Source organism: Symsagittifera roscoffensis, chromosome 7, assembly GCF_963678635.1.
Source record: "Symsagittifera roscoffensis chromosome 7, txSymRosc1.1, whole genome shotgun sequence".
Classification (NCBI taxonomy): Eukaryota; Metazoa; Xenacoelomorpha; order Acoela; family Convolutidae; genus Symsagittifera; species Symsagittifera roscoffensis.
Window position 1 is genome coordinate 8015901 of NC_087068.1, and position 24143 is coordinate 8040043.

General features: G+C 36.6%; 1 protein-coding gene across 2 annotated transcripts in view; it reads left to right on the forward strand.

Moving 5' to 3' along the window:
- Positions 1 to 6535: 6535 nt before the first annotated feature.
- LOC134852110 (dynein regulatory complex subunit 7-like) overlaps positions 6536 to 24143 on the forward strand; it is a 59919-nt gene continuing 42311 nt past the window's right edge. For both annotated transcript variants that reach the window (XM_063868394.1, XM_063868395.1), the window contains exons 1-9: positions 6536 to 6713; positions 7047 to 7218; positions 8981 to 9106; positions 9541 to 9735; positions 11934 to 12092; positions 13300 to 13380; positions 13801 to 13938; positions 14219 to 14335; positions 16019 to 16235. In XM_063868394.1, the coding sequence (XP_063724464.1) occupies positions 6553 to 6713; positions 7047 to 7218; positions 8981 to 9106; positions 9541 to 9735; positions 11934 to 12092; positions 13300 to 13380; positions 13801 to 13938; positions 14219 to 14335; positions 16019 to 16235 (1366 nt within the window). In that variant the 5' untranslated portion in view covers positions 6536 to 6552. The remainder of the gene's footprint in view (positions 6714 to 7046; positions 7219 to 8980; positions 9107 to 9540; positions 9736 to 11933; positions 12093 to 13299; positions 13381 to 13800; positions 13939 to 14218; positions 14336 to 16018; positions 16236 to 24143) is intronic.

A 24143-nucleotide genomic window follows, 5' to 3' on the forward strand; every position in this document is an offset into this window, starting at 1 on the left:
AGACTAGTGTCCCAAGGGTAGTGTCCCAAGACCAGTGTCCCAAGGCTGGTGTCCCAAGACTAGTGTCCCAAGACTAGTGTCCCAAGACCACTGTCCCAAGACTGTCCCAAGACCACTGTCCCAAGACCCTGTCCCAAGACCACTGTCCCAAGACCCCTGTCCCAAGACCCTGTCCCAAGACCACTGTCCCAAGACCCTGTCCCAAGACCCTGTCCCAAGACCCTGTCCCAAGACCCTGTCCCAAGACCCTGTCCCAAGACCCTGTCCCAAGACCACTGTCCCAAGACCACTGTCCCAAGACCCTGTCCCAAGACCACTGTCCCAAGACCCTGTCCCAAGACCCTGTCCCAAGACCACTGTCCCAAGACCACTGTCCCAAGACCCTGTCCCAAGACCACTGTCCCAAGACCCTGTCCCAAGACCACTGTCCCAAGACCCTGTCCCAATACTCGTCACGGAGTGTCTTCCTCGTTGTAGGGTCTTCTTGAACCACCGTACCTTGTACCACCACTCAAGCTCTAGTAAAATTTTCCCAAAAACCCTCTCTTAAAAGCCAAATGCTGACCCCCCTCTTCTTTTTGGTTGTTTCTATTTCAATGTAGGTGCGCAGGTATCTTGTGATCACCTGTTCGTATAAAACCAAACACAAATCCTCAATAAAATGCAACAAAAATTTTAAGTAAGAAAAATAATAAAAACAGAAAAATGAGCCCACCTAAAATTTAAAGGTGACCAATGTCTACCTTTCGTCTAAAAAAAATGTCTGGTACCTAATTGCCACGCGTTTTCCTCCCCCCTGCTAGTGATCTTATGGGGTATCACAAAAGCTGTCTATATCCGGTCCCCCCTACCAAACCAACCAGCGTACCAGCCTTAACTCGAGTTGGATTTTGGATCTCCACCTAATATTACCAACGCGTGTTAATTTCTAATGTAACTAAGTCAACGATGTCGACTAATTAGTTACTCTAATTTCCCCCTTTTTGCAATTTACAACCGCCAACCTCTAGCCTAACCAGTCCCCCTTCTAACCTCCCCCCTTTCTAGCCCCCCTTCTTAAGCCTAAAAATTACTTTAAGCGCCGGGTGCTAAACCTCTCAAGAGAAAACCGTAGACCTGTTTCCAGGCCTGCTCAAGTAAAAACGTTCCTCAAAACTGGGGGATTTCGCTTATCCAATTTTACACTTATCTCCTATAATGTAATGTGGATTCTAACGATACCCGTTCTGCCCAACTTGAGAACTCGAGAATTGCCAAATCCTTCTTGGCTGCTTTCCCACTCGACTGGTCACCTGTTCCAGTCCAGTCTCCTATTGGTTCAGCCAAGTGTCCCTGAACCACTTTCCCACTCGGCTGGTCACCTCTTCCAGTCAAGTCTCCTATTGGTTCAGCTCAAGTGTCCCTGAACCACTTTCCCACTCGGCTGGTCACCTCTTCCAGTCAAGTCTCCTATTGGTCCAGCTAAGTTCCAAGCTATCTGAAAACCCTTGACAACGCCCCACTTCGGGCACTTTATTCAGTTTACTGGTTTAAATTGCTAGGTTGATCGAAACGATCGAACTTGTAAAACAGTATGGGTATACTATTTAATTAATATAAAGGTTTGATCCAACTAATCTGGTGTCAAAGTCACTGTCTTTTTTCGTTTTATGGTTTTTGTTCCTTTTTCTATTCTTTTTTGGTTTTTGTTTTGCTTTTTGTCTTTTTGCTCGTGTTTTTGTCCCCCTAGTTGCCCCCCTTTACTCGGTTAGCTAAGCCTCGTTCGGAGAGCGTACCAGGAAATTTTCTCGAGTTTTCTTAAAAAGCTATCACGGTACAACCGGAAGGTTTGCACGTTCCTGTCGAACCGTACCGCCGGTACTCTAGAATGGGCATTCAGCCCGAAGCTGTCTCAAGTGGGTTCGACTCCGTAGTCTTGATGTCGTAAACACCCAGGAGCGCCATAAAAACACTATGTAACATTCGTCTACTGTAGTCACACATGAGGCTTAAGAAAAATAGGCCCTATAACCATTGGCTCAAGAGTCAGGGACACCATCTCTTGTGTTTTTGTACCTCAAATCAGTCGGAGCCAATTCGGTTCGCTTGTGACACGAGACTACGACCCGTTACAGCTTAAAGGCTACTACTAAAATATCCCCCCACTCTAGAATTAGAAACGTCCCCATACTTAGGTCTCTAGATACCCAAAATACATGAACGCCGTTAAAAACCGGGTCGGAACAATCCGTTAAGTTACTTTTTATTAGACAGTGGAACTTTGATCCATTTCAGATGGATCAACCTAAAACTCGCCTTACCTCAACATAACAATTGTAAAACACACTCTAGAAATTTAAATTAAGGACTCACATGTTGATGCGCTCAAGCACAGGAAGTAATTAAATGGGTGAGCAACTCTAGAATTAACTAAAGTAACTAGATAAGTTCAATGTTTATCAGTTTGAATGGTAAGGGTAAGTTTGAACTCAAGAACGAAGTTTTATGTGGACCATTGGGACACTCAAGCTGTCCACCTTTCCGTCGAAGGTTCACTCTGGTCCAGTTCGAATAATTACTCTCTCGGGAATACTCTGTCTTCTATATCAGATAGGACAGCTCTACTCTTGTTCACTATGATGGAAATTGCGAATAGCAATTTCCCACTCGTTTTTATCTGACAACTTTCCCGCAATTGTTCTAAAATTGTTCTCTTTTCTTTTTCTGATTTTCAGTTATCGCGAGAAAATCGTGCATGACATGTTCCATTCGAAATTTTGAAAAATTAAATTTCACTACAAAATCAAGTGTTTTCTGCTCTTCTCAAGGTCAAACTTCCAAATATGACCGACTGGCACAGAAACGAGATTTCTACACCTTCCCACATTTTAAAGCCATCCTTTCTCGGTTTGTAAGACCAGTCCCTCAGCTTTTTCTCTTGTTCTTCGTTTTGTTTTTAATTTTTTAAAATTGCTCTTCCTGTTTAAACATACTGACCCGGTTTAGTTACGATACAGGTCTCACGTTGGAATATAGGGCTATGAATGATGTCTTCTGGCAATTGGAGATTTAATTTCGCTTCGATATTGTTGCATACATAGGCAAATTCGACATATTGATTTTAGCTAGTTTAGGGTTGGAAAGCATCCCATGGGAAATAGCTTGGCAAGCATAGCTATGAAAGCATCCCATCTGAAAAACCGTCCTGTTTAGTAGAATGATTCCTTCGCTTTTGATGCTGGTTATAAATTGCTCTGCTTCGGGGGAGCAATAACTGTCAGTATATGAGGTTTAAGTATATCGAAAGCACAACTTCGATATGCCTCTGCCAGATTTTCAGCTGGATTCAGGAATTGTTTCAGTATATCGGAAGCACAACTTCGATATGCCTCTGCCAGAACTTCAGCTGACTTGACAATTTCTCTCGAGAATGGGGGATGATTTTGATTATTTGGATTTGTTTTGATTCTTCCGTCGATTTGTTAGGTGTTAGCGCATTTCTGAAATTTGTCTCCGTTTCAATCAGCACCTCATGAGTAATTGGTAGTTGAGATTCCGTCAGTTGCTGTTGACTCATGACTTGGTTTTACTCGTGGGTTGCAAAAAAGCCTTCACCCGGAGATATACTTAAAAAACTGTAAGCCTGCCTTTCTTCATGATCACTTTTCGAATGAAACCAGAAATCAAATCTTCTTCACATGTTTTAAAAAAAATTTCAGAAAACAATTGTAAAATTCTAAACTTATATGTGTGTCAAAAGAAAAGAGCTTCAATGTTTTAACTGGCTCGATCTTTTTATGGGAATGAATATACGAAGTGGAATGTAAAAAAAAACAATCTGAAACAACGCAACCTCACAAAATGCGAGAAACAACCGATGAAACTACCCAAAAAAAAGAAATGAAGATATATCAAGTAACACCTCTGAGAACAAGAAGAGGTGTCTAAAAAGAAAAGCATGATGATAAGGATGATGATATTGATGAACGGTAGTTTATGCGGTTGAAATTTCAGGTTTTTTAAGATCAATTGAGACATGGGCCCGCTTCAAACTGTTCAATCCTTTTGGTTAAAAAATTGTACAAATTGGAAAGAAGTTCGTCATAAAGGACGGGTATATTTGTTTATCTAAGTTCAGCTGCATGCCACGTGCTGGATTTTTGCTACTGTTTCAGCAAGTTGGATTGATTCCATGTTATCCGGGGTATATTGATCAATTGAAATATTTTATTTTAAATATTTGCTATTGATTCCTATTGGTGCCCTTAAAGTAGAATATAGCCCCTCTGCCTTGTGTTTAATTTGTTATGGGGCATGATAAGCTGAGGGTGGGGCTATAAGGATAAAGTTTGCAGTTGCGCCGTTTGAATAATTGAAATAGTCTAAAGTATTGCAGTTTTAAATGGCGTTTATGAGTCCGTTAATTATCAGCTGTAAGAATAGCTGTTGGAAAACAATTATTCTCCATTCATAGAAATGGATTGCGTTGATTTCGAAATTCGATTGCGGTGATCACTCAAAGATGATTTTTTGAAGATAGTTTTACAATACTCTGTAATCACGAAGTGTAGTCCACATAGAGCAATTGTTGAAGCAAAATAGACAGGACATGAGGCTGTGACTTTTGGAATAAAAGTGTCTCTGATTGTGTCATCGAGAAAATTGCTAGCCGCAAAAAAGTGAAACCGATAAGAGGCTCTTATAGTTCCAAAATCAGTATGCTCTAGATTGAAAAATGACACTCTCTGTGCATTTAACTTGACCTTTAAATGCCATTCTATTTTCAATGCTTGGCCTTAATCTCAACCTTAGCCACTGTCAGTTAAAAAAAAATTTCAGAGGAATTTTTTGACATGTTATAAGCATCTAATAGCTTTTCAAAAAAAAAATGTCTGAAATACCGTATTGATGCAAAAATAAGCTGTCAGCTAGGGGAATTTGGTTGTAAATCGATTTTAAGCTTCGTTGTATTCATTATTTTTATGGTTAGCAAAATTATTGCTATCGAGTAGTAGACTTGTAATCGTGTGGACCATTGTAGCCCCCAGCCCAAAAACAAAAATTTATATACTCCCCTACACTGATTTTACTACTATGGGGGCTATAATTTGCTGGGGGAGTTGCTATAATTAGAAACTTGGTAAGTTTACTAAAACGCGCATATGGATGCTGAACAGGTGGGCATGCATGTTAGTTCGATTAGTACGGGTAAGCGTTCTTGTATTGTTAACATTTTTTCAATGAAAAAGTTCAGTGTCGGCATCATTTTTGTTGGCTTTTCAAACTGATATAATTTTCAATTAATTTCAGTTTTCGTTATTCGAGTTTGGTTAAGCTCATTGAGAAAGTATTCGAAATTTTAAAATCAATCTCAGCATATATTTTATTTACTTCTTGTTTAGTTCGGTTCATAGAATTAACTTTGGTTGAATTTTTTTTAGTTCTTGTTGAGTGACCAACTTTTTATCATAAATTTTTGGTGTAGATAATTTAATTATATACTTTTTTGTTGTACAATTTTTCTTTTATTTTTTTTGTGAACTGCTTATTTTTTTTTAAAGGTTTACCGCTTCTAGCCTATGTTCTTTAAAGGCCGATATCCGTTTTAAATGATATACTCCGGTTTAGCAAGCCTGAACTACTATAAAATCAGTAAAAAAATGTTTAAAGAATTTTTGTCCGATTTTGATGTAAAATTTTGATCGGAAATTTGAGTGTTGTCAAAATCTCGAAAACGAAAAAAACTTGAGCTCTTGTCTGTTTTTGACTGGATTGAACAGGTACTCCTTTTTTATTGAGTTAACTTTAATGTTTCGCGGTTTTTCGTTTTTAATGAGCTGTCGTTATTTAGGTAGTTCTAATTTCTCTGCTATACTTACCAGATCTGCTGAGAAAAATGTATGATTAACCTGAGAGATTTTTGGATCTGTTTATTTCGGATCTCTTGTCACTTCGATCAAAAACGGTTTGTTTTTTGGACTTTTTAGAGCTGTTTATATGGGACTGCTCAAATCATTAAAAGAAACAGCTTTAATAAGGTATATTGCCCAACCCCATTTAAATTTATTGTGGTATTTGATTTTGCGTGGAAAAAGACCGAAGTCAAAGTTCTTTTTTAATTAGCCCTCGACCCAGCTCCCACCATTCAACCCTGGGTCTTTTTCTGTGGGGGGGAGATGTCATTCATTTTGCCGCTCCCGGTCCCACTTTGAGTTGAGTTGGCGGATTATACTGGGTCTTTCAACCGTGGCCGAAACCGGATTTGAACCCGCGACCTTTGAATGAGGTGCCGCGCGTCTTACCCACTTGGCGACGGCTGCTAGCAGTCAAAGATCTATCTCACCTTTGATATTGGGATCAAAAAGCGGAAACGCAGATTGAGGAAATTTTTGAAAACTTGAATTTTATGTGAGATTTTTGATGAGATCACTTCTTTACAGTTATCGAAGCGCTAAAAATTTATACCTTAATACAGCATCGGTATTTTTCTCAAGATTTTGTCTGAGTTATTTAAAAACCAATGAAACAAATTTATTTCCCTTGTTTTTTTCAGATAAAAATTAATAGTAGAGTATGGTAGATCCTTCGAATCAGACAGCAGAAGACACTCTTCAAGAGAAGTCACAAGAGGCTAACGGAGAAGAAGCAGAGTTAGATGAAAATGGAGAGTCGGCTGTGATCGAACCCAATGAACCTCCTAAACGAGTGCTAGTCGCAGAGTCTAAGAAACCATTGTAAGCCGACAGCTTCTAGCTGAGATGTCAAAATAATTTAGTTATTCAATTTTTTGACAAAGAGGCAGAAATTTTTTTTTCTGATGAATATTGTCTTTTTTAACTCAATTTTCCGTGGTAGGTTTTTTATTTCAAAGTTTATTCAACAAAAAAGAACGGAAATGGCTGCGGCTGAATCAAAGTTTTCTTAATAAACTTTGATTTTTTCCCGACTGCGTCTCTTTTTACTCGACAATACGTTCATAACTCGCCTGTGCTGAAGTCGTATGCTGAAAAATTCAATTTTTAGTACTAGTTTTTTCAGTTTTTTGGAAATATATTACTTGGCTTTAGCAAACCCCCCGATGGCCTGAGAGTGAAGGACCTTCCCCTCTCGTACAGAAGCAACAGTCAGAAGGAGGAGTTGATTATAGAGTATGCGGAGAACTTCAGACGCCAGTATGTGCACCTGTACAGGGACAGAAAACCACTGCTTTTATCCCCACTCAACGAGGCCGGAGTTCAGGTAAATTGAGGGTCTATTCCGTTTTATGGCCAAAATGTGATGCTTTTGATTATTTGAAAATTCGTTCATATTGCTTGAATCTGATTGGTTGAAAATAGCCATAAACAGATGGAAGCTGTTTTTGCTTTTCAAATTTTTTTTTTCATTTTTGGGCCGTATAACAGAACAGACCTAAATTGAGAAAGTCCCTGGTAGTATATGCTTATTTAGCTCTTTTTCACCCCCCATCCTTTGAGTTCCAAGTTAAATAACTAAACGTTCAACGTTGTCATAATGCAAAGAAACTTGGCATGGTAAACAACTTAACAATTGTGTTTTCTTCATTATTTTACATCGTAACATCACGCGTTCAGCCATAATAACACGTTATAAGCAACAAAAAAATTAGAAAATTTGAAAGATGGTGGGAAAATGGAAAAGAGCCATTTATTTTAGTTAACTTCAAATAAGATACTTTTCGTCAATTTTTCCAACCGCTGAAAGGCTTCAGGAAGTACATCTTATTGTGTTTTTTATCCGATCACTTTGCATAGCAAATGGAAAAGAACTATGACAAAGCGCGTCTTTTTTCCACGCGGTTTTTTTGTCGGCTTAGTTTCCGCGTTGTTTTTACCGGCCAACTACAACGCTCTTTTCAATTTTATTTATGGTGGTTAGAAGGCTAATACTTTTTAACTTAAAGGTGTAAATTTACAACGGAAATTTTTTTGTTGAAACATTTTTCCACCAATTTTATCACCTTTTTTGATAAATTGATAATTTTTCTTTCAATTATTAAAAATTTTCGTTTCTCTTTCAAGAGGGTAAATATTAATCACAGTTTTCTAGTATTTTTACACGCCAAAACTTTCTGATTGAAAAAAAAACATAGTAAATTTTTTTGCTATAAAATTTTTAATTTATTGGATTTATAGTTTCTGATTGTTTTTGTACTAAAAACGCGTAGAACTAGTCTTAGTTTTATTTAGTTTGATGTGTTGAATGCTTATAAAATGTCATTTGAAATCAATTTAATAGCGTATTGTTTTTATATGTCAAAAATTTTCTAAAACAAATTCATATATATTGAAAGTAATCATAATTTTCCAGAATGATTTTTTTTTACATATTTGATTTCGTACGATATGGTTCTTTCCGGCTGAAATTTTCGAAACATAAAGATATTTCGCGTTTTTTATTTCAGTAACGGGCCTATTTTTTGTTGCAATCGTTCTTATCAACTTTTCATATTTGCTAAGTTTGATGTCATTGGGTTGTTTTTATAGATTTTTGAATTTTTGCTAGATTTTCTGCAAGCTGTTTTTTGTGACACTTTTCTAACTTTTGCAGTCAATTTTTTGAAACTTAGGTGTTTCAATTTCGTTTTTCATTTTAATTTTAGTTTATAGCAAGCAACGGGTAGAGCCTTTTCTTGTCCTCAAGTTTGCCTGTAGGACATGCAGGTTGTTTGGTTGTATGATTTATTGACTTTGTGTAGCATCAATCCTTTTTATGTTTTAGGTAGTTGGTTTCTGTAAGAATTGAAATAAGATATTTCTTCATTTTTAGCCTACGATTTCTTCGATACGATTATTTTCTTACTTTTTTGTTTGAAACCTATCTTTTGAACTTTGGCATTTTATTTGTATTGCAAGTGGTGCGAAGCTCAGGTTCGCCTCTGTGTTTAGTTTATTTTCAATGAAATATGTTTTTCCAAATATTTTAATTGTCAATTCATTTTTTCCTTCTCCGACCTTTTGTTGCCTACGCTATTGTGTTTTAGAAATTCGTGTGTCTAACAGTGCGTCCGACCCTCCTACCCTACAAGGTGTTGTGGGATTACGACCAGGCGGCCGTGTTCGTCTCCGACTACCTCTCCTTCGAGAAACTACCAAATCCAACAGAAATTGTAAATCACAGATATCCTTAACTATTTCCCTCTCTTCTGGGCTTATTTGCGAAGAGTATCCACCGTATAAAGTAGTACTAATTCAATTGTTAATCAATGCGATATTTTTAACTTGTGTTTGTAAAAAAAAATAGATTATCTGACGTGAACAAGGTAGACATCATGCTATGTAAATATTTTTTTACTTAACCAGCCAGAGGCCTAATCCGAAGGTTGCTCATTTAAGGCTAACTAAGCTATGGCTATCTTACAACAGCTCACCTTGTAAATTAGAGCGCTCGTTCAAAATTGAACCCGCAATCATATGTTTGCTAGGCACCGCCACTACCGATGCGCCAATTGATAAAACACACGACACACAAGACTGTTTTTAAAACACTCTTTGTTTTTATAGTCCCTTATTTTGGCTGAAACTATCTTGTTTTTTTTTTCAGCCGGAGAATCTGTTCAGCCCGACTACAGTCTTGAGTCTGCAGAGGGGCAACTGCTTCGACTTCAGTGTGCTCCTCTGTTCCCTTTTGTTAGGCAGTGGCTATGACGCATATGTGGTGTGTGGATATGCCACTAAAGAGACCACTCTCATGGACCAGACCAGAGAACTCTGTCCACTACTCAACAAGTCAGAACAGGTATACATTCTGGCCGAATTTCAATCACCTGGAGACTCCTAAAGCATAACCATCATTAGAGCAATTTGTGAGAGTTACATTAGTATAGTCCAGGAAATTGCTGGTTGGCTTACCACAATTGAGTACACAGATATGCCATCCGTGTATTAAACCAACCGATTCTGAAAAGTGGGAAAATATAAAGTGAGAAAGACGGTTTTTCTTGGAAACGAATATTTCAGGAGAAAAGGGTTTTCTTGGAAAGGAATATTGCATGAAAACAGTTACTCATTCCAGTTAATTAACATTTTGCATCCTTTTACCCTTACGATAAGCAAGGGTTTTGCAAGCGGGTACCAGATTTTTTTTTGTTCCCGTAAATAACTTTATTCACACAATTATCAATTTTGTGGGAATGGTAAACTTGAAGACATGCTCTGTTTCTTTGAAATTCAATTAAAACTAACTTTATTTAGGTAGTAAATAAGTGCGGTCCGTTACCGTGTTTTTTTTTTTTTTTTTTCAAATAATTTTCTCAAAAAAATGTTGAATTTAAGTTTTTTTTTGGGTTTGTGGTTTTCGGCTTAATTTTCGTCGGTTCAATTTCCGTTTTTTTTAATTGAATTTATTTTATCTGGTACTGTTTGTTATCGGGCTACATTGTAAGGCGCGATTTTTTTTAGAATTTTCTTACTGAAAATGAAAGTTCTGTAATTTTTCGGTTTTCCAAGTCCGATTTTTAATTTTTTCTTTGGTTCTTTTTTCGATTAAACGATTTCGGCTCATGTTTTATCGCATGTTTATTGCGTAGTTTTCAGGGCATCAATTTCCTGTTTGACAAAATCAGGTATTATGAAATTGTATTTTTTCTATTTTTATTATTTTTTGAGACGCTTCGATAATTTTTTTCATTTTTCGCTGAAATTTTAATTCAACGCGACAACTTCTTCACTGATTTTCAAAAAAAACTGATTTTCAAAAAAATGAAAGACCTTTATTAACTTGTATGTCTGCATACTTCCATAGTCTCTTTTAACCTTACTCTGCCTTCAAAGGCCTTGTAGTGCTTTTGTTTTTACGCTGAATACTCGTAGCCTGGTACGGCTAATTTTTGCTAAACATCTGGTTGCTGAAGAGACTGGTAAAATCTGATCTCGTTGCTTGCGCATGTGTTGTGCAGTTCGAGCTAAGTTTTTTTTGTTGTCGGGCTAGTTGAGTGGCAATATTGTCTGTTATTTGCTGCATTGCGGTGGTCACTGTGACGGCAATATTTTGCTCAGATCCTCGAAGTTTTTCAAAACTAGTGGAGCATCACGTGTTCTCGGAGAAATTTCATAATTACTTTCATCACTCAATTCAGTAGATTTTTGCCATTCATAATTGCTGTTGCTTAATATTTATGAGTGTGGTATTTCGAGCTGATCCAGTTCGTAGCGCTTTTGATTTTATGCTGAATACTAGTAGCCTGGTACGGCTAACTTTTGTTCGTATTTGGAAAATAAGGAGAATTGAAGATACGCTTCAAAAATCATAGTTCATAGATTGGTATAAGAATGCGTAAAGTGTAGACAGTACCTTTTTTAAAGCTCACAAACGTCTTTTTGTTGCCTCCAGTGGGCATCATGTAGTTTAAAACGCGTAAATGAGAGATCATTTCATTAGGCAATCGAATTGCAATTGTTTTTGGGTGCTTAAACGCATTAAGTGAATTAAGAATAGCTTCTCTTGCCTCAATTAGTACGCATAGGTGGAATAATACTATGGTTGTAAAAACACTTAATTAAAAACAAATTACCGGTATTGAAAGGGGGTGAAATTGTTGTGGGGTCATCTTGTCAAGTGATGATAATATAGAGAGTTTTTTCATAGGGGATTAATTAACACGGGGTTAAAGATAAAACACAAACATTAATTTAATGAACCGACGAAAACTAGAGCGAAAACCACGAATCCGGAAAAAAAAACAGTTGTTACTTGAAACCAATTTTACCTATTTAGTACCTAATAATTGCAGTTTTATTTGAATTTTCGTAAAATAGAGCAGGTCAGCAGTGAAGTTTACCATGCCTACCAAATTGACCATTCTGTGAACCAATTTTTTTTTCCGGAAAAAGTCTATTACACGATTGCAGCACCCTTGATGATCGCAAAATTGACAAAATTTCAGCAAAACTATCACCTATACCCGAGGTCCCGGGGTAGAATTGAACTTGTTGCAGGCGAAGAAGGAGGAGCGAGAGGCTGAGAAGAAGAAGTACTCTGTGAAGCCCCCGAAGGACCTGAGTAGCAAGTATGTGAGGATGATGGAGGAGAGGAGGGTGAAGAAGGAGCAGGAGGAGGTTGCGAGGAGGAAGGCCGAAGATGAGGCCAGAATTGCTGTGAGTTCATTCCTTTCACTCTCAATTTCTGTTTAATTTTGTACTCATGGATAACTTGTCTGGTGATTTTTTACTGTGAGTCGTCTTGGCTGTTTTCCAATTTCCCACCCCTTTGTAAAATTACAATATAAAAATCTCTAAAAAATGACACATCGCTTATTGAATAATGAATTAAGTGTTTTTTCTCCACATTGGCTGGTTATTTATTAGATAATACTTTGTATTGCGTGATTGCATTACTATTCTGGTTTTTCTAAACAAAAACAATTAATTGCACAGCATTTAGTTGTCTCTTTAAAATTAGTCTTCTGCTCCGTCTTGACTCTCGGGTGCACATGTTTGTTTATCTTATCAAGTTCAAAAAAGTGGTTTGTCTCCTTTTCAAATTTAACTTGAATCCTAAAAGTAGTAAAATTTAGATATTCTGGAATACAGTTTTTGTTGCTTGTCAATAAAAGTTGATTTAAATTCAATTGTTAAATATTTCCTATTTTCAATTTACTTCATTTTTTTCAGGTGGAACTTAGCGTAAGACTTGAAATTTACCCAGTCAATTATAGCAACATGCCTCTTTTTTGTTGACTAGATATAAATTAGAGATAATAATTTAGTAATTCTTTTGTGTTGGCCATTTTTTCACCTGGTCAGATTTTAGTCAATTTTATTGTTCACAATTAAACATGGCAATAATTCAATATGGCATCGGTTTCAAGGCTAATTTTAATTGATCTTCGTTTTGACCTTTGTTTCTAGCCCAGTCACAGTCTATCTGACCTCAATGTGACCTCTATAGGGGGTACCACAGGGGTCAATGATGAAAAAGTAGATCATCCCCATTTAGTTAGTAGTTCAAACAGACCTAAAAATAAAAGTGGCTTTCATTTCCAACTCATTTTAGATGTCGCCGTAACTTGAAAATTTCAACTTTTTGTGAAGATTTTTATAGGCGTCTCAGTTCATTTTCCATTTTAAAATCCACATCGTGTTCAAAAATTAGAAAGTACAATAAATTATTTAAATGCTAGAATTATTAGGGCTCTTTTCATCTACCATGTTAGAATATTTTCTTCCTCTTCTGATCATCATCAGCTGATCAAACTTTCCTAAGGAAAGTTACTCTTTGTTTTCGCAGCAGGAAAATATTGACCAGTGGATCCATTTGAAATTTACGGTAAATAACAGAAATGAAAACATTTATCTTTTCTAGGAACTGGAGAAGCCTCCTCCCGATGAGCTAGATGGTCTGCGAGTTCATTGCTGGGTTCTCGTGCTACATGGCAAACGAGAGGTAAGTAATCAAAAATGATAGCTGGGATTTAAGGTCAAGTTAATGTAACCCTCTCCTAGTCTCTTTACAAGCCCTTCTTCAAGCCGGTGTGAGACAAGATTCTCCTTTGGTTCCGGTTCGAATTTATTAAATTCAAGCAGAATAGCAAACATTCAGACTTTTTGGTTTTCCAAGTTTTGTCACAAAATCTGAATCCTGCTTAAATTTACTTGAATATGATTTCAAATACAAATCGCTCAAACTTTTTTTTCAGACGACTAAAAAAGCGCTTAAAAGTATTACTCTATGCCGTAGTTCCGCTAATAACTAACTGGAGTGGCTCGGAACAAATATCAGTTTTGATATTTATTTTGTCCTGAAGGATCCGCAAAATAAATTTTGGTCGGAACAAAAGTTAATTTTGATGTTTGTTTTATGCAGGTGCCGGAGAACTTTTTCATTGAGGCGCTCACTGGCCAGACGTACCCGACTACCCACCCCAACTACCAGGGCATAGAGTCCCTCTGGAACCACAAGAACCACTGGGTCTGCATGCAGATGGGAGCCAATGGATGCAAAGTTGGTGACGTCATTTTTTATAATTGATTTCGACCAATCAAACTACGGCAAAATTTTGTATTAAAGCGGTGAAATAATGACATAACTCCAATGGAAAAAAAATTTTCTCACGCTTTTTTTCAAAAATTGTTTGAATCGTTAGTTATTTACTAGTGATAACATCAATGCATTTCCCAGGCAGGATTAATCATACATCAGTTTAAAATTCTTTTCTCTCCAGCAATATGGGGCAATTTTTAAAGCGAAATTTTCCTTAAGTTATTTCTGGCTGTATGTTTAGGACATGTCATTTGACCTTGGAGACTGTACCAAATGGGAGTTCATGTTCCCCCAGACAGAACAGCCCCAACTGCTAGTTCCCGAGCAGGAGGGCCTCGAGGATCTAGGCGAGGATGACGTAAGCGGGCTTGATTTCAATTACTTGCTAGTTTTCTTGGTATTTCTTGAAGCTTTTGTTTTTCTGAACTAAACACCTCTGGTTGCAGGAAACTAAGGGAAAAAATAACAAGGATGGACGGTTACTGTGCAAGTACACAGAATGATCCGACCATAGTCTTTTAAAAAAGTAGTTTTTTTGCGTGACGTGATGAAAGGATCTGACGTTAAACTGGAATTTAGGCATTTTCGACAGTCATAGTAAAATCAGGCTAATTGGACATAATTTTTTGTAGAACACTGATTGGAAAAACAAAAAAATCGTAAAAAATTTTTTCAATTGTTTGCAGAAATTTGCAAAATGTTTACGTAAAATTTACTTTTCAGGGCTCAAATCAAGCATAAACAAGTTATTGTAAGCCTGCCCGTTCGCTGTATTTGCTCGAAATTGAACTAAAAATTAAAAATTTCAAACCAGTTTTTCTCATTACAGGGAAAACTTTTTGAAATTTTTTTAAATGTCGTTCGAATTACGACAAAAATGACGTTGCGTTTGGTATAGTAATCTGCACATGCCGATAATTAATTGCGGTACCTAATTTTGCACGGGAAAAAAGCTAAAACGCACTCGAATACAAAGTTCCTCCCCATTTTCAATGGTCGGAACAATTCTAAAAAAAAACTAAAAATAGTTAAGTTTTCAGAACGTTTACAGGAATTCAGTAATGAACTGATCAAAAACCATTATTATATTATCTCCCTGAATAATAATTCTAACGTTAATTTTTCAAATTTTTTGAACGTCGTGAGTACTCATAAATAGGTCTTGGTGATTTTTTTGTTTTTTTTTTTCAGGAAAATGTCTTAAAATTTGTTCACGCTCAATTTTGATTTGACGGCGGATTGATTTGGCGGATTGACTTTTGATTTAATTTGAACTTCAGTTAGTTTCCATTGTTAAAAGGAAGGCAAACGCCATTATCGAACAGCAAAAGTGTAAAGGTCACGAAAAACGTGATTAACTTCTAGTTTCGGAAATGGATTTTAAATATCAGACTACCCAGAGAAATAAAAGTTTATCTTTTGATCCAGTTTTTCCATATTGGGTTAGTTTTATCAAAAAAAAACCAAACATAAAATGTTTGTGAGATTCAAAGAGCTTGTTCTAGAGATTCAAAAATGTTCTAGAGATATTTTCAAAATTAGCTTGTTGGAGTTCTGTTTCCTTGCGTTTATTACTCGTCCAACTGTCAGTTGGCTATTTTTTTCGTATTTCTTGCAAAAAAAAAACAATTTCATCGCAGAAGCCACAATTATTTGGGATCCCAACTCATGAAAAAGATGCAATATGGGGTGAAAATCCCTGCGTTTTCTTGCTGTTTTCTTAAAGAAAGAAGTGGCAGACGAAAATTTTATCGAAATTTTACGTATCAGGTTAACTAATCATTCAACTAATGATTCACTATTAAAACAATATGTAAAATATGGATGAAATATTTTCCTTAGAACAAGATCTCTGATCGCTTGCCTCAAACTCGCAATTGATATATTCACTTTTAAGGAGATGAGAAGCTGCTAAATTTTCACTTTGACTAATTCGAAAAAAAGTACATATAGCTTGTAGCTGAGCACCTCGCATCTAACTACTCAATTAATTTATTATTTTGTTCTAACATACTATTTATATTCTTCTTTATCTGACTAGGAAGAGATGTTAGACGAGCGTGAAATAGACCTGCCGCCTTCCTACGTGAACCCAATTGAGATATCGCAGAAGGACTTTGAGAAGAGGTGTCCCAAAGGGATGAAGACTATCCTGTACAAGAAGGCCAAGGTGGAGAAGTATGCAGAGTATCTAGAGAGGGGAGGCATGAAACCAGACGGACTAGTGCAAAAGCTGTTCGTCTACGAAGACAATGAGTGTAAGCTCTAGTTATAATTGTAATAAACCACCTTATCTACAAACTGCCATATCTTGAAGCCGAAACTACAACAGGTTTATGTAAATTACATAAGAATTGCGTAACAATAATGGCAATCTCAATGGCAATCTGTTGTTATGATGGATAATAATAATATTTTTCGCCGGCTTGTTGGAAGGGTAGTCTTGTTTTCGGTTTGTTGGCCAACCACCGCCTTGTTGGCCAACCACAACCATCTTCTTATATAGTTATTACTGTATAATTATTTAGCGAGGCCACTTTCTTTCGGTTTCAGAATCTGAGCAAATTTTTAACCGATAAGTTTTAAGTTGAGGTCAGAATAAAATTGTTGTGAAACTTTGCAAGTCTACTTTTAAGCATGAGCTAGATTTTTTCCCGTAAAACACTTTTTCTACAAATCTGAGGGAATTACGTGCAATTACTTTCACGTACAGGCTGACATGCTTTTTTCTTTGAAAAATCAAATAAACTGCCTTTTAGTACGTTTCAGGCAGAAATTAAGGACCTACTTAACAATCTCCCCCCCCCCCTCCTCCTATGGTACCTACTTAAAAATTTCCACACCTATAAATAAATACAGTAAATTAGCACTGAGTTTTCTATTGTACATTCTAATTTTGCTGCATTCTGATTGGTCGAAAAATCGTACATTTTGATCTTCTTAACAATATCCCCCCTTTCTTGAAAGGGGTGGAGATTGTTAAGTAGATCCGAAATTAAATTTCTTAGAGGAACCTATTGGAAAAAATTTTCACTTTTTGTTCCGACTTTCGATACGAAAGTAACGGAATATTTGTGCTCGGGGTGGGGTTTTTTTTCTTCAGACAAATTTCGACTTTTTAACTAGCCATTTTTGACGGGATTCTTTTATATCATTCAAAAGGTATTGTTGTCCTGAGCTTAAATGTGAAAAGATATTTCACCTGTGATCTTTTTTCGTAAAGTTATGAGGGTTTAAAGATTGCCATTTTGGCCAATTTGGGACAATTAACGCGCGATATAATTCGCGCTAATAACGCGTAAGCGGAGATTTAATCCGTCTTAAAATCGTTCCAAATTGGTTGAACGAAGCTTATTTGCCATAATTGATTTGTTACTAGGAGCGGAATTTATTCTTTTGTACTTTATATGGCGTGTGGGGGGATGATTTTCATGAAAAATTTCAAATTTAAAAAATATATAATTTCGTTTTATTTTATTTCATTTAATTTTTTTTATGTTCTTACTGCTGCTCCATAAACCTTAAAAGGCAGTCGGAACATTCAGGGCTTCGCCCTGATACGAGCAGTCTTGTTTGGTTTGTGGTTTTCGTTTCAATTTTTGTTATCTCGTTTTCCCTTTTTTTCAAGTGCAATTTATATTATCTGGTACACTTTTAAAACAAAACTAGGTTTTTAATTTGATTCCAATGATTTTAGTAGAATTCAAAATTGTCGTACAGTTTTGCAGTTTGTAAGTTTACTCACTCCGATTTTCAATAAATTTATTTGAATAAACTTTTTCGGTTAAACGTTGTCGGTTTGTGTGATATTGGTTTGGTGAACTTAAATTGCGTAGTTTAAGAGCAACCCTTTTTAGGAGGGGTGGGTCATGAAAAATATTGACCCATCTCACTGAAAATTTTGAGTTTCAAAACTTTATAGCTCAATTTTATTAAGACCCCAGTTTGGTTGTCGGCATTGCGAAGTTTGAACCAATTTTTGTCGCCTAAGTTGTCGTTCGGCAAAAAATCTTCAATGTTTTCTACAGCTGTTTAAGAACATCAGCCAAAACAAACGTATTTTGTTAGAAAAGTTTTTGTTAAAACGTTAGTAGCTGAACTTCAGTTGTCGATATAAAACTAATCACAAAACCATGCAAATTCCGAGAGCTTTATGCACCTCATCAGGGCTGGATAAAAATATAATGTATTGCAATAATTTGCAATATATTGCAATAAAATTATTGCATTACCAATTTTTTAGGTAGTAAACTATAGCAATACATAGTTTTGACAGAAAAACTAAAGAACTATTGCAATACCTATTGCTAGCGGTAAATATATTGTGCAATACTTTCACAGACAAACGTCCTGTATTCCGTGTTTACTTTCAGACAGCTGTTTGCCTTTTGTCAGTTTCATTTGTGCTGACTACAACCAGTCCACCTTTTAACTGATGCTAGGGATTTTAGCAGACCGGTTTTTTTGCAGATCGGTTTTTTTAAGCAGACTCAGAACAATTATAAAGTGTAATGGCTAACTTCAAACGCGGCATTGGCAATTAGCGACCGCTGGCTCCGGTGGAATCCCTCGTGCGCGAAGGACCGAATGCGCGAAAATATAAATCAGCCAATCAGATTTCAGAAATCTAAAATTTGGAAAGAAAGTTAACATTTCCAGGAACTGGAGTATTGATATTGGCCGAATATAAAAACGGCAGAAATATGCAAAATTTTCAAATTGTCCTTGACCGCCGCAAAATTGGGAAAAATTTTACATTTCAAGGGTTTCGTAATGAAAGAAGCAAAATATGTCTTCATTTAATTCATTTTAATTGAATGCCAACTGCTTCTTTTTAAAAATTGATTTTCGGCTATTTTTGTCTTTGGTCCTTGGACTACAAGTTTTTTCTCTCATTCGGTCCTTCGCGCATAAGAATTACCCCCCTTGCTCCGCTGCGCTCATTTCAAAACAAGTGTTATTGTGCGCGTAAATCTTTGTTTTGCCGCTAATTTAGACTCTTGTGTTTTTCAAGTTGATAGTTTTGTTGACAAATCGTGAGATAATTGACTTAATTGGGGAAATTTGGCCCTAGACTGAGCGTCTTTTTGAGTCTGTCAATCAATCATTCATCACTTTATTATGTTGGTCTGCTAAAAGACTCATTTTTCACTTCTTATGCTAAAAGATGGGTCTGCTATACAATCGGTCCCCCTTTTAACTGCATTCAACAAAAGAAATGCTAAATGACTTGAGTAAAGAAGTTGTTCATTACTACTTCTTGAAAGAAGTTAGGAGTACAGGTTGCTATCTCGTTTTCCCTTTTTTATCAAGTGCAATTTATATTATCTGGTACACTTTTTAATTAAAACTAGGTTTTTAATTTGATTCCAATGATTTTAGTAGAATTCAAAATTGTCGTACAGTTTTGCAGTTTGTAAGTTTACTCACTCCGATTTTCAATAAATTTATTTGAATAAACTTTTTCGGTTAAACGTTGTCGGCTTGTGTGATATTGGTTTGGTGAATTTAAATTGCGTAGTTTAAGAGCAACCCTTTTTAGTAGGGGTGGGTCATTAAAAATATTGATCCATCTCACTGAAAATTTTGAGTTTCAAAACTTTATAGCTCAATTTTATTAAGACCCCAGTTTGGTTGTCGGCATTGCGAAGTTTGAACCAATTTTTGTCGCCTAAGTTGTCGTTCGGCAAAAAATCTTCAATGTTTTCTACAGCTGTTTAAGAACATCAGCCCCCCTTGCTCCGCTGCGCTCATTTCAAAACAAGTGTTATTGTGCGCGTAAATCTTTGTTTTGCCGCTAATTTAGACTGTTGTGTTTTTGAATTTGATAGTTTTGTTGAGAAATCGTGAGATAATTGACTTAATTGGGGAAGTTTGGCCCTAGACTGAGCGTCTTTTTGAGTCTGTCAATCAATCATTCATCACTTTATTATGTTGGTCTGCTAAAAGACTCATTTTTCACTTCTTATGCTAAAAGATGGGTCTGCTAAACAATCGGTCCCCCTTTTAACTGCATTCAACAAAAGAAATGCTAATTGACTTGAATAAAGAAGCTGTTCATTACTACTTCACGAAAGAAGTTAGGAGTACAGGTTGCTATAAACGCCGATGTGGAACTATGCGAACGCAGAAAGAAAACACCGGTTTCAGCCTTTTGAAAGATCATATTATGAAGTCTCACAGTAATTCCGACAGAGAAATTGTTTCAACCAATAGTTTCACATTGCAAGAACAACTGTTTTCACTTGGCCTATTCGAAATTGTGATTTCTGGCATTTTTAGCCGGAAGAGTTTCGTGGGTACTTGAAACCAATTGTTGATACTTTCATAGAGGGCAGCTGAAAACATATGTTTTCGGTCAACGTACAAATTTGGTTTAAATTTGAAGTAAATACTGTCAAAGTGGTTTTTGAAAACAAGGATTTTAGAAAGTAAAAGCCTAAATTTGGGTTTTATTTGGTTGACTACTGTATATTTCAATTTTTGTTTAAAAAGAAATCAAGGTGTATTATTTATTAAAGAATATGGCTTGGTCCACTTATTTGTAATTAACATAGCCAACTGTCAGTTGGAAAAGAGCAATGAACGCAAGGAAACCAAAAAAAACTGACTCGTTATTTCAAAAACTTTCAACTTTTGAGTTTCGAAGAAAAAAATAGATGGCCTTAAAGTTTTTTGAATTTTTAGAACAATTTATGATGGACATTTTTTAATTAAAATTAATCCCCCAGTTTGAGAAAACTGGATCAACAGGTGAAACTTTCATTTCGCTGGGAAATCTGATAACTAAGTTCTCTTTTCAAAATTAGAAGTCGATCACGTATTCCGTGACCTTTACACTTTTGCTGTTCGATGGTGGAGTTTGCCTTCCTTTTAACAATAGAAATGCACTGAACTTGAAAAGAAATCACTAGTCATACCGCGAAAAATCAAAATTGGGCGTGAACAAATTTTAAAACTTTTTCCTGAAAAAAAAATAAACCAAAAAATCAGCAAGACCTATAAAAGAGTACTCACTACGTTCATTACTCTTAATCAATGAAAACTGTCTTGTCCTGCTTATTACCCTGTATGAACTTCACAATGTTGCTGATGATGTGGATGTTGTTGCAGTTGTTGTTGTGAAGCCTGAGAGTGTGCTAGTAAGTAGCTCTGTAGTGAGTTGTTGATTGACCTTGAGGTCATGGTCGAAGCTTCATCGCCAGTGACCATCTGACTCTCACTGTACTCACATGGGGTCAGAATAGAGGCTTGAGTCACCGCCTGAAGAATTGATATTTGATTTATGAATGTCTAATTTATCAGTCATAACTTGTTTTACTTATTTTTAAATGGTCCGTTGCAGAAAAAATTAGAGTTTGGTTTGTTTAGTTTGCTCAATATGCAAATGTGAGCTGGCATGAGTGCCGTATGTTTCGGGTACTTTGAGTTTCTGGCAACCATATTTTAACACTTTTATTTCAGTTTGTTTTTTTTGAAATGTTTCTTTAATTTTAGAGCCCTTTTTTATTAATGATTTAAAGATTGATTTGTAAATGTCGCTTGAATAATTTTCAGGTATTGTAATTTCGGTGAAATTTCTTATAACTAAATTGCAATCAAATCAGAAAAGTGTGCCCCTTTTACCTGAAGGGAGAGGGCACTGTGTTCTGTGGCCTGGGGGGAGTTGACCTTGCTTAACTCTAATGTCAGTTTCTCAGTGTCGTTCTCAGTGGGCCACGGAGTCGTTATCTTCGTGAAGATTATCCCATACATGTTGCTGTGTTCATTGCACTGGAAACAGTTCAGTTCGTGTTGCGATATTTTGTCGTTTAATTTTTCAAATTTGGGTCTTAAAACGACTTGGTCTTACGCGAGGGAACACCGATTTTCAAAAAAAATGAAAGTTCTTTCGACCTGTTTGAACCGACCGACCTTATTCAGATTCCGAACACTGGAGCGCCCTTAAGTTTGACATAAGTTTCTCTGCCTTAAGGTCATTTTTCAGAGAATGTGCCAAAGTTAACGCTCTTGAGTACTGAGAAATATTAGGCTTGAGGCAAAAATAGACGTAAAGTTTCCACATTTTGTTGAATATTGTCTGCGGCGCTTAATTTTTGGTCCAAATTAGTTTTCATGTGAGCGCAGTTTTTGGAAATCTCCCACTTGTCGGATTCATTAGATATTCAACTTACGTCATCCCTTCTCAGAATTGCGTAATCAATATCCATCCCGGAGCTCCTACAACATCCCTGTAGTGCTGCAGCAGCAGTAGTGCCCACGTGAATAGGTATCTCCCACGCACTGTGGTGTGACCCGGTGCTGACCTTCAGCTTCACATAGTAGGACACTCTGACGTAGTTTCCGAATGTAGCGTGGCCCACTTTCGGGGTTGAAGGGAGGAGGGGAGGGAGGGAGATGGAGAGGGGGACTCTAATTTCTTCATCTTTTTCTGATGCTTCTGCTCTTAAATAAATTTTAAAAAAATTTAACCAGTTAAACTGTTTTTATTTAAATTTTTTGGCGCCAGAATAAATCATGAGGATCTACTTAACAATCTCCCCCCTTTCAAGAAGGGGGATTGTTAAGTAGATTACTTGCAGCGAATTTTCGACCAATCAGAATGCAGCAAAATTTGAATTTACATACAACGCTCTAGTGTGAATTTATTGTTTTTATTTACAGAGGTGGAGATTCTTTGGGTGATACAATGGGGGGGGGGGGGTTGTTAAGTAGATCCAATCATGATACTGTAGGACAGGGGCGGATTTATGGGATTACTCGTGATAACATTATTCGTGATAACATCTACTAACTTGATGTGTTGTTTGACCTTGTATATCTGCGTGTTCTTCAGTGGTGCGAACAGGGCATTGGTGGCGTCCTTGGCCATGTTATAGGCAACTCTCTGGTAGAGAGCCAAGCTGATCTTCTTCAGTTTCTTTTTCTTACTCCCGCCCCCCACGCTGTACACCAGCTGAAAAGCAAAACTTAATCATTGCAAAATAAGACACTTAAACTTAAGTTATAATCCTTTTCAAGATTTACATTGAATTTCTTTTGTAATTTTCCGAACTGGATTGTGTCGTCTTTGAGCAATTTTGCCTCGCCATTTTTTGTATTTCACCTTAAAGCATGAGGAAGGATTTTATTGTGTCTACTTAACAATCGGTCCCAATTGTATCTACTAAAGAATAAGAATCTCTCCCTGTAAATAAAAACAGTAAATTCGCACTAGAGCTTTCTAGTGAACATTCTAATTTTGCTGAATTCTGATTGGTCGAAAATCCCCCTCCTTTGTTGAAAGGGGAAAGAGATTGTTAAGTTAGATGCGAAGGATCTCAAGAGAGATGAAACCTTGATTGACAGATCCTCTCCGGGCCTCAACTCGGGGTTGTTCACTCTGATTCCCATTTTGATGCCGCCTGTCTCGAACAGTCCAAATGTCTTCAGCCTCTTCTCTATCTTCATCACTCTGAAGTCATCTTCGTCTATGATGACAGGTGTCATTATCTGAATGGGCAGGTAGCCCTTCAGCTGTTCATTTGAGGTCAAATCAAATCCCACAAGTCTATACTCCACCTGGAAGATAACAATGTTACCCTCTCCGATATTCAGTTTGAAATCTTCAATCTTAATCTTTTATTAATGATCACAAAATTTTTACCGTAGAGATCCTTTCTTAACAATTCCTATGGTACCTAGAAACGAATTGTCCCCTTTCCCGAAAGAATAGAAATAGACATTTTAAAAAATCTATCTCAATTTAATAGTTTTTTCCTCTCAGGAGCTGTTTACTGAAATTGTCTTCGATTTTTTCATCGAACATTTTTGACGTCATTTCACACATCTTCTCTTTCTCAACTAGTTTTTGACGTAGAAAATATGAGAAAAAAGTTCAGTTCTCCCCCATCATACCCCTCAAAACAAAAAATAAAATACTCGAGATTAAGTTTCAAAAACAGGTTCTAAATTTTTGGACTGATTACCTGCACGTGGTCATCTCTGAACGACATCGGAAGCGTCTGTCCGTTGATGTTGTCGGGAATGATCAGTTCGAAGATGTGTTTGCCCTGCATGATCTTCGCCTCTGTCACCACTACGGGTCCTAAAGATCAGTGAACACAAAATGCAATCAATTTAACCTTTACCCTAAATCTAAACTTAACAATTCTCCGGAAAATTGA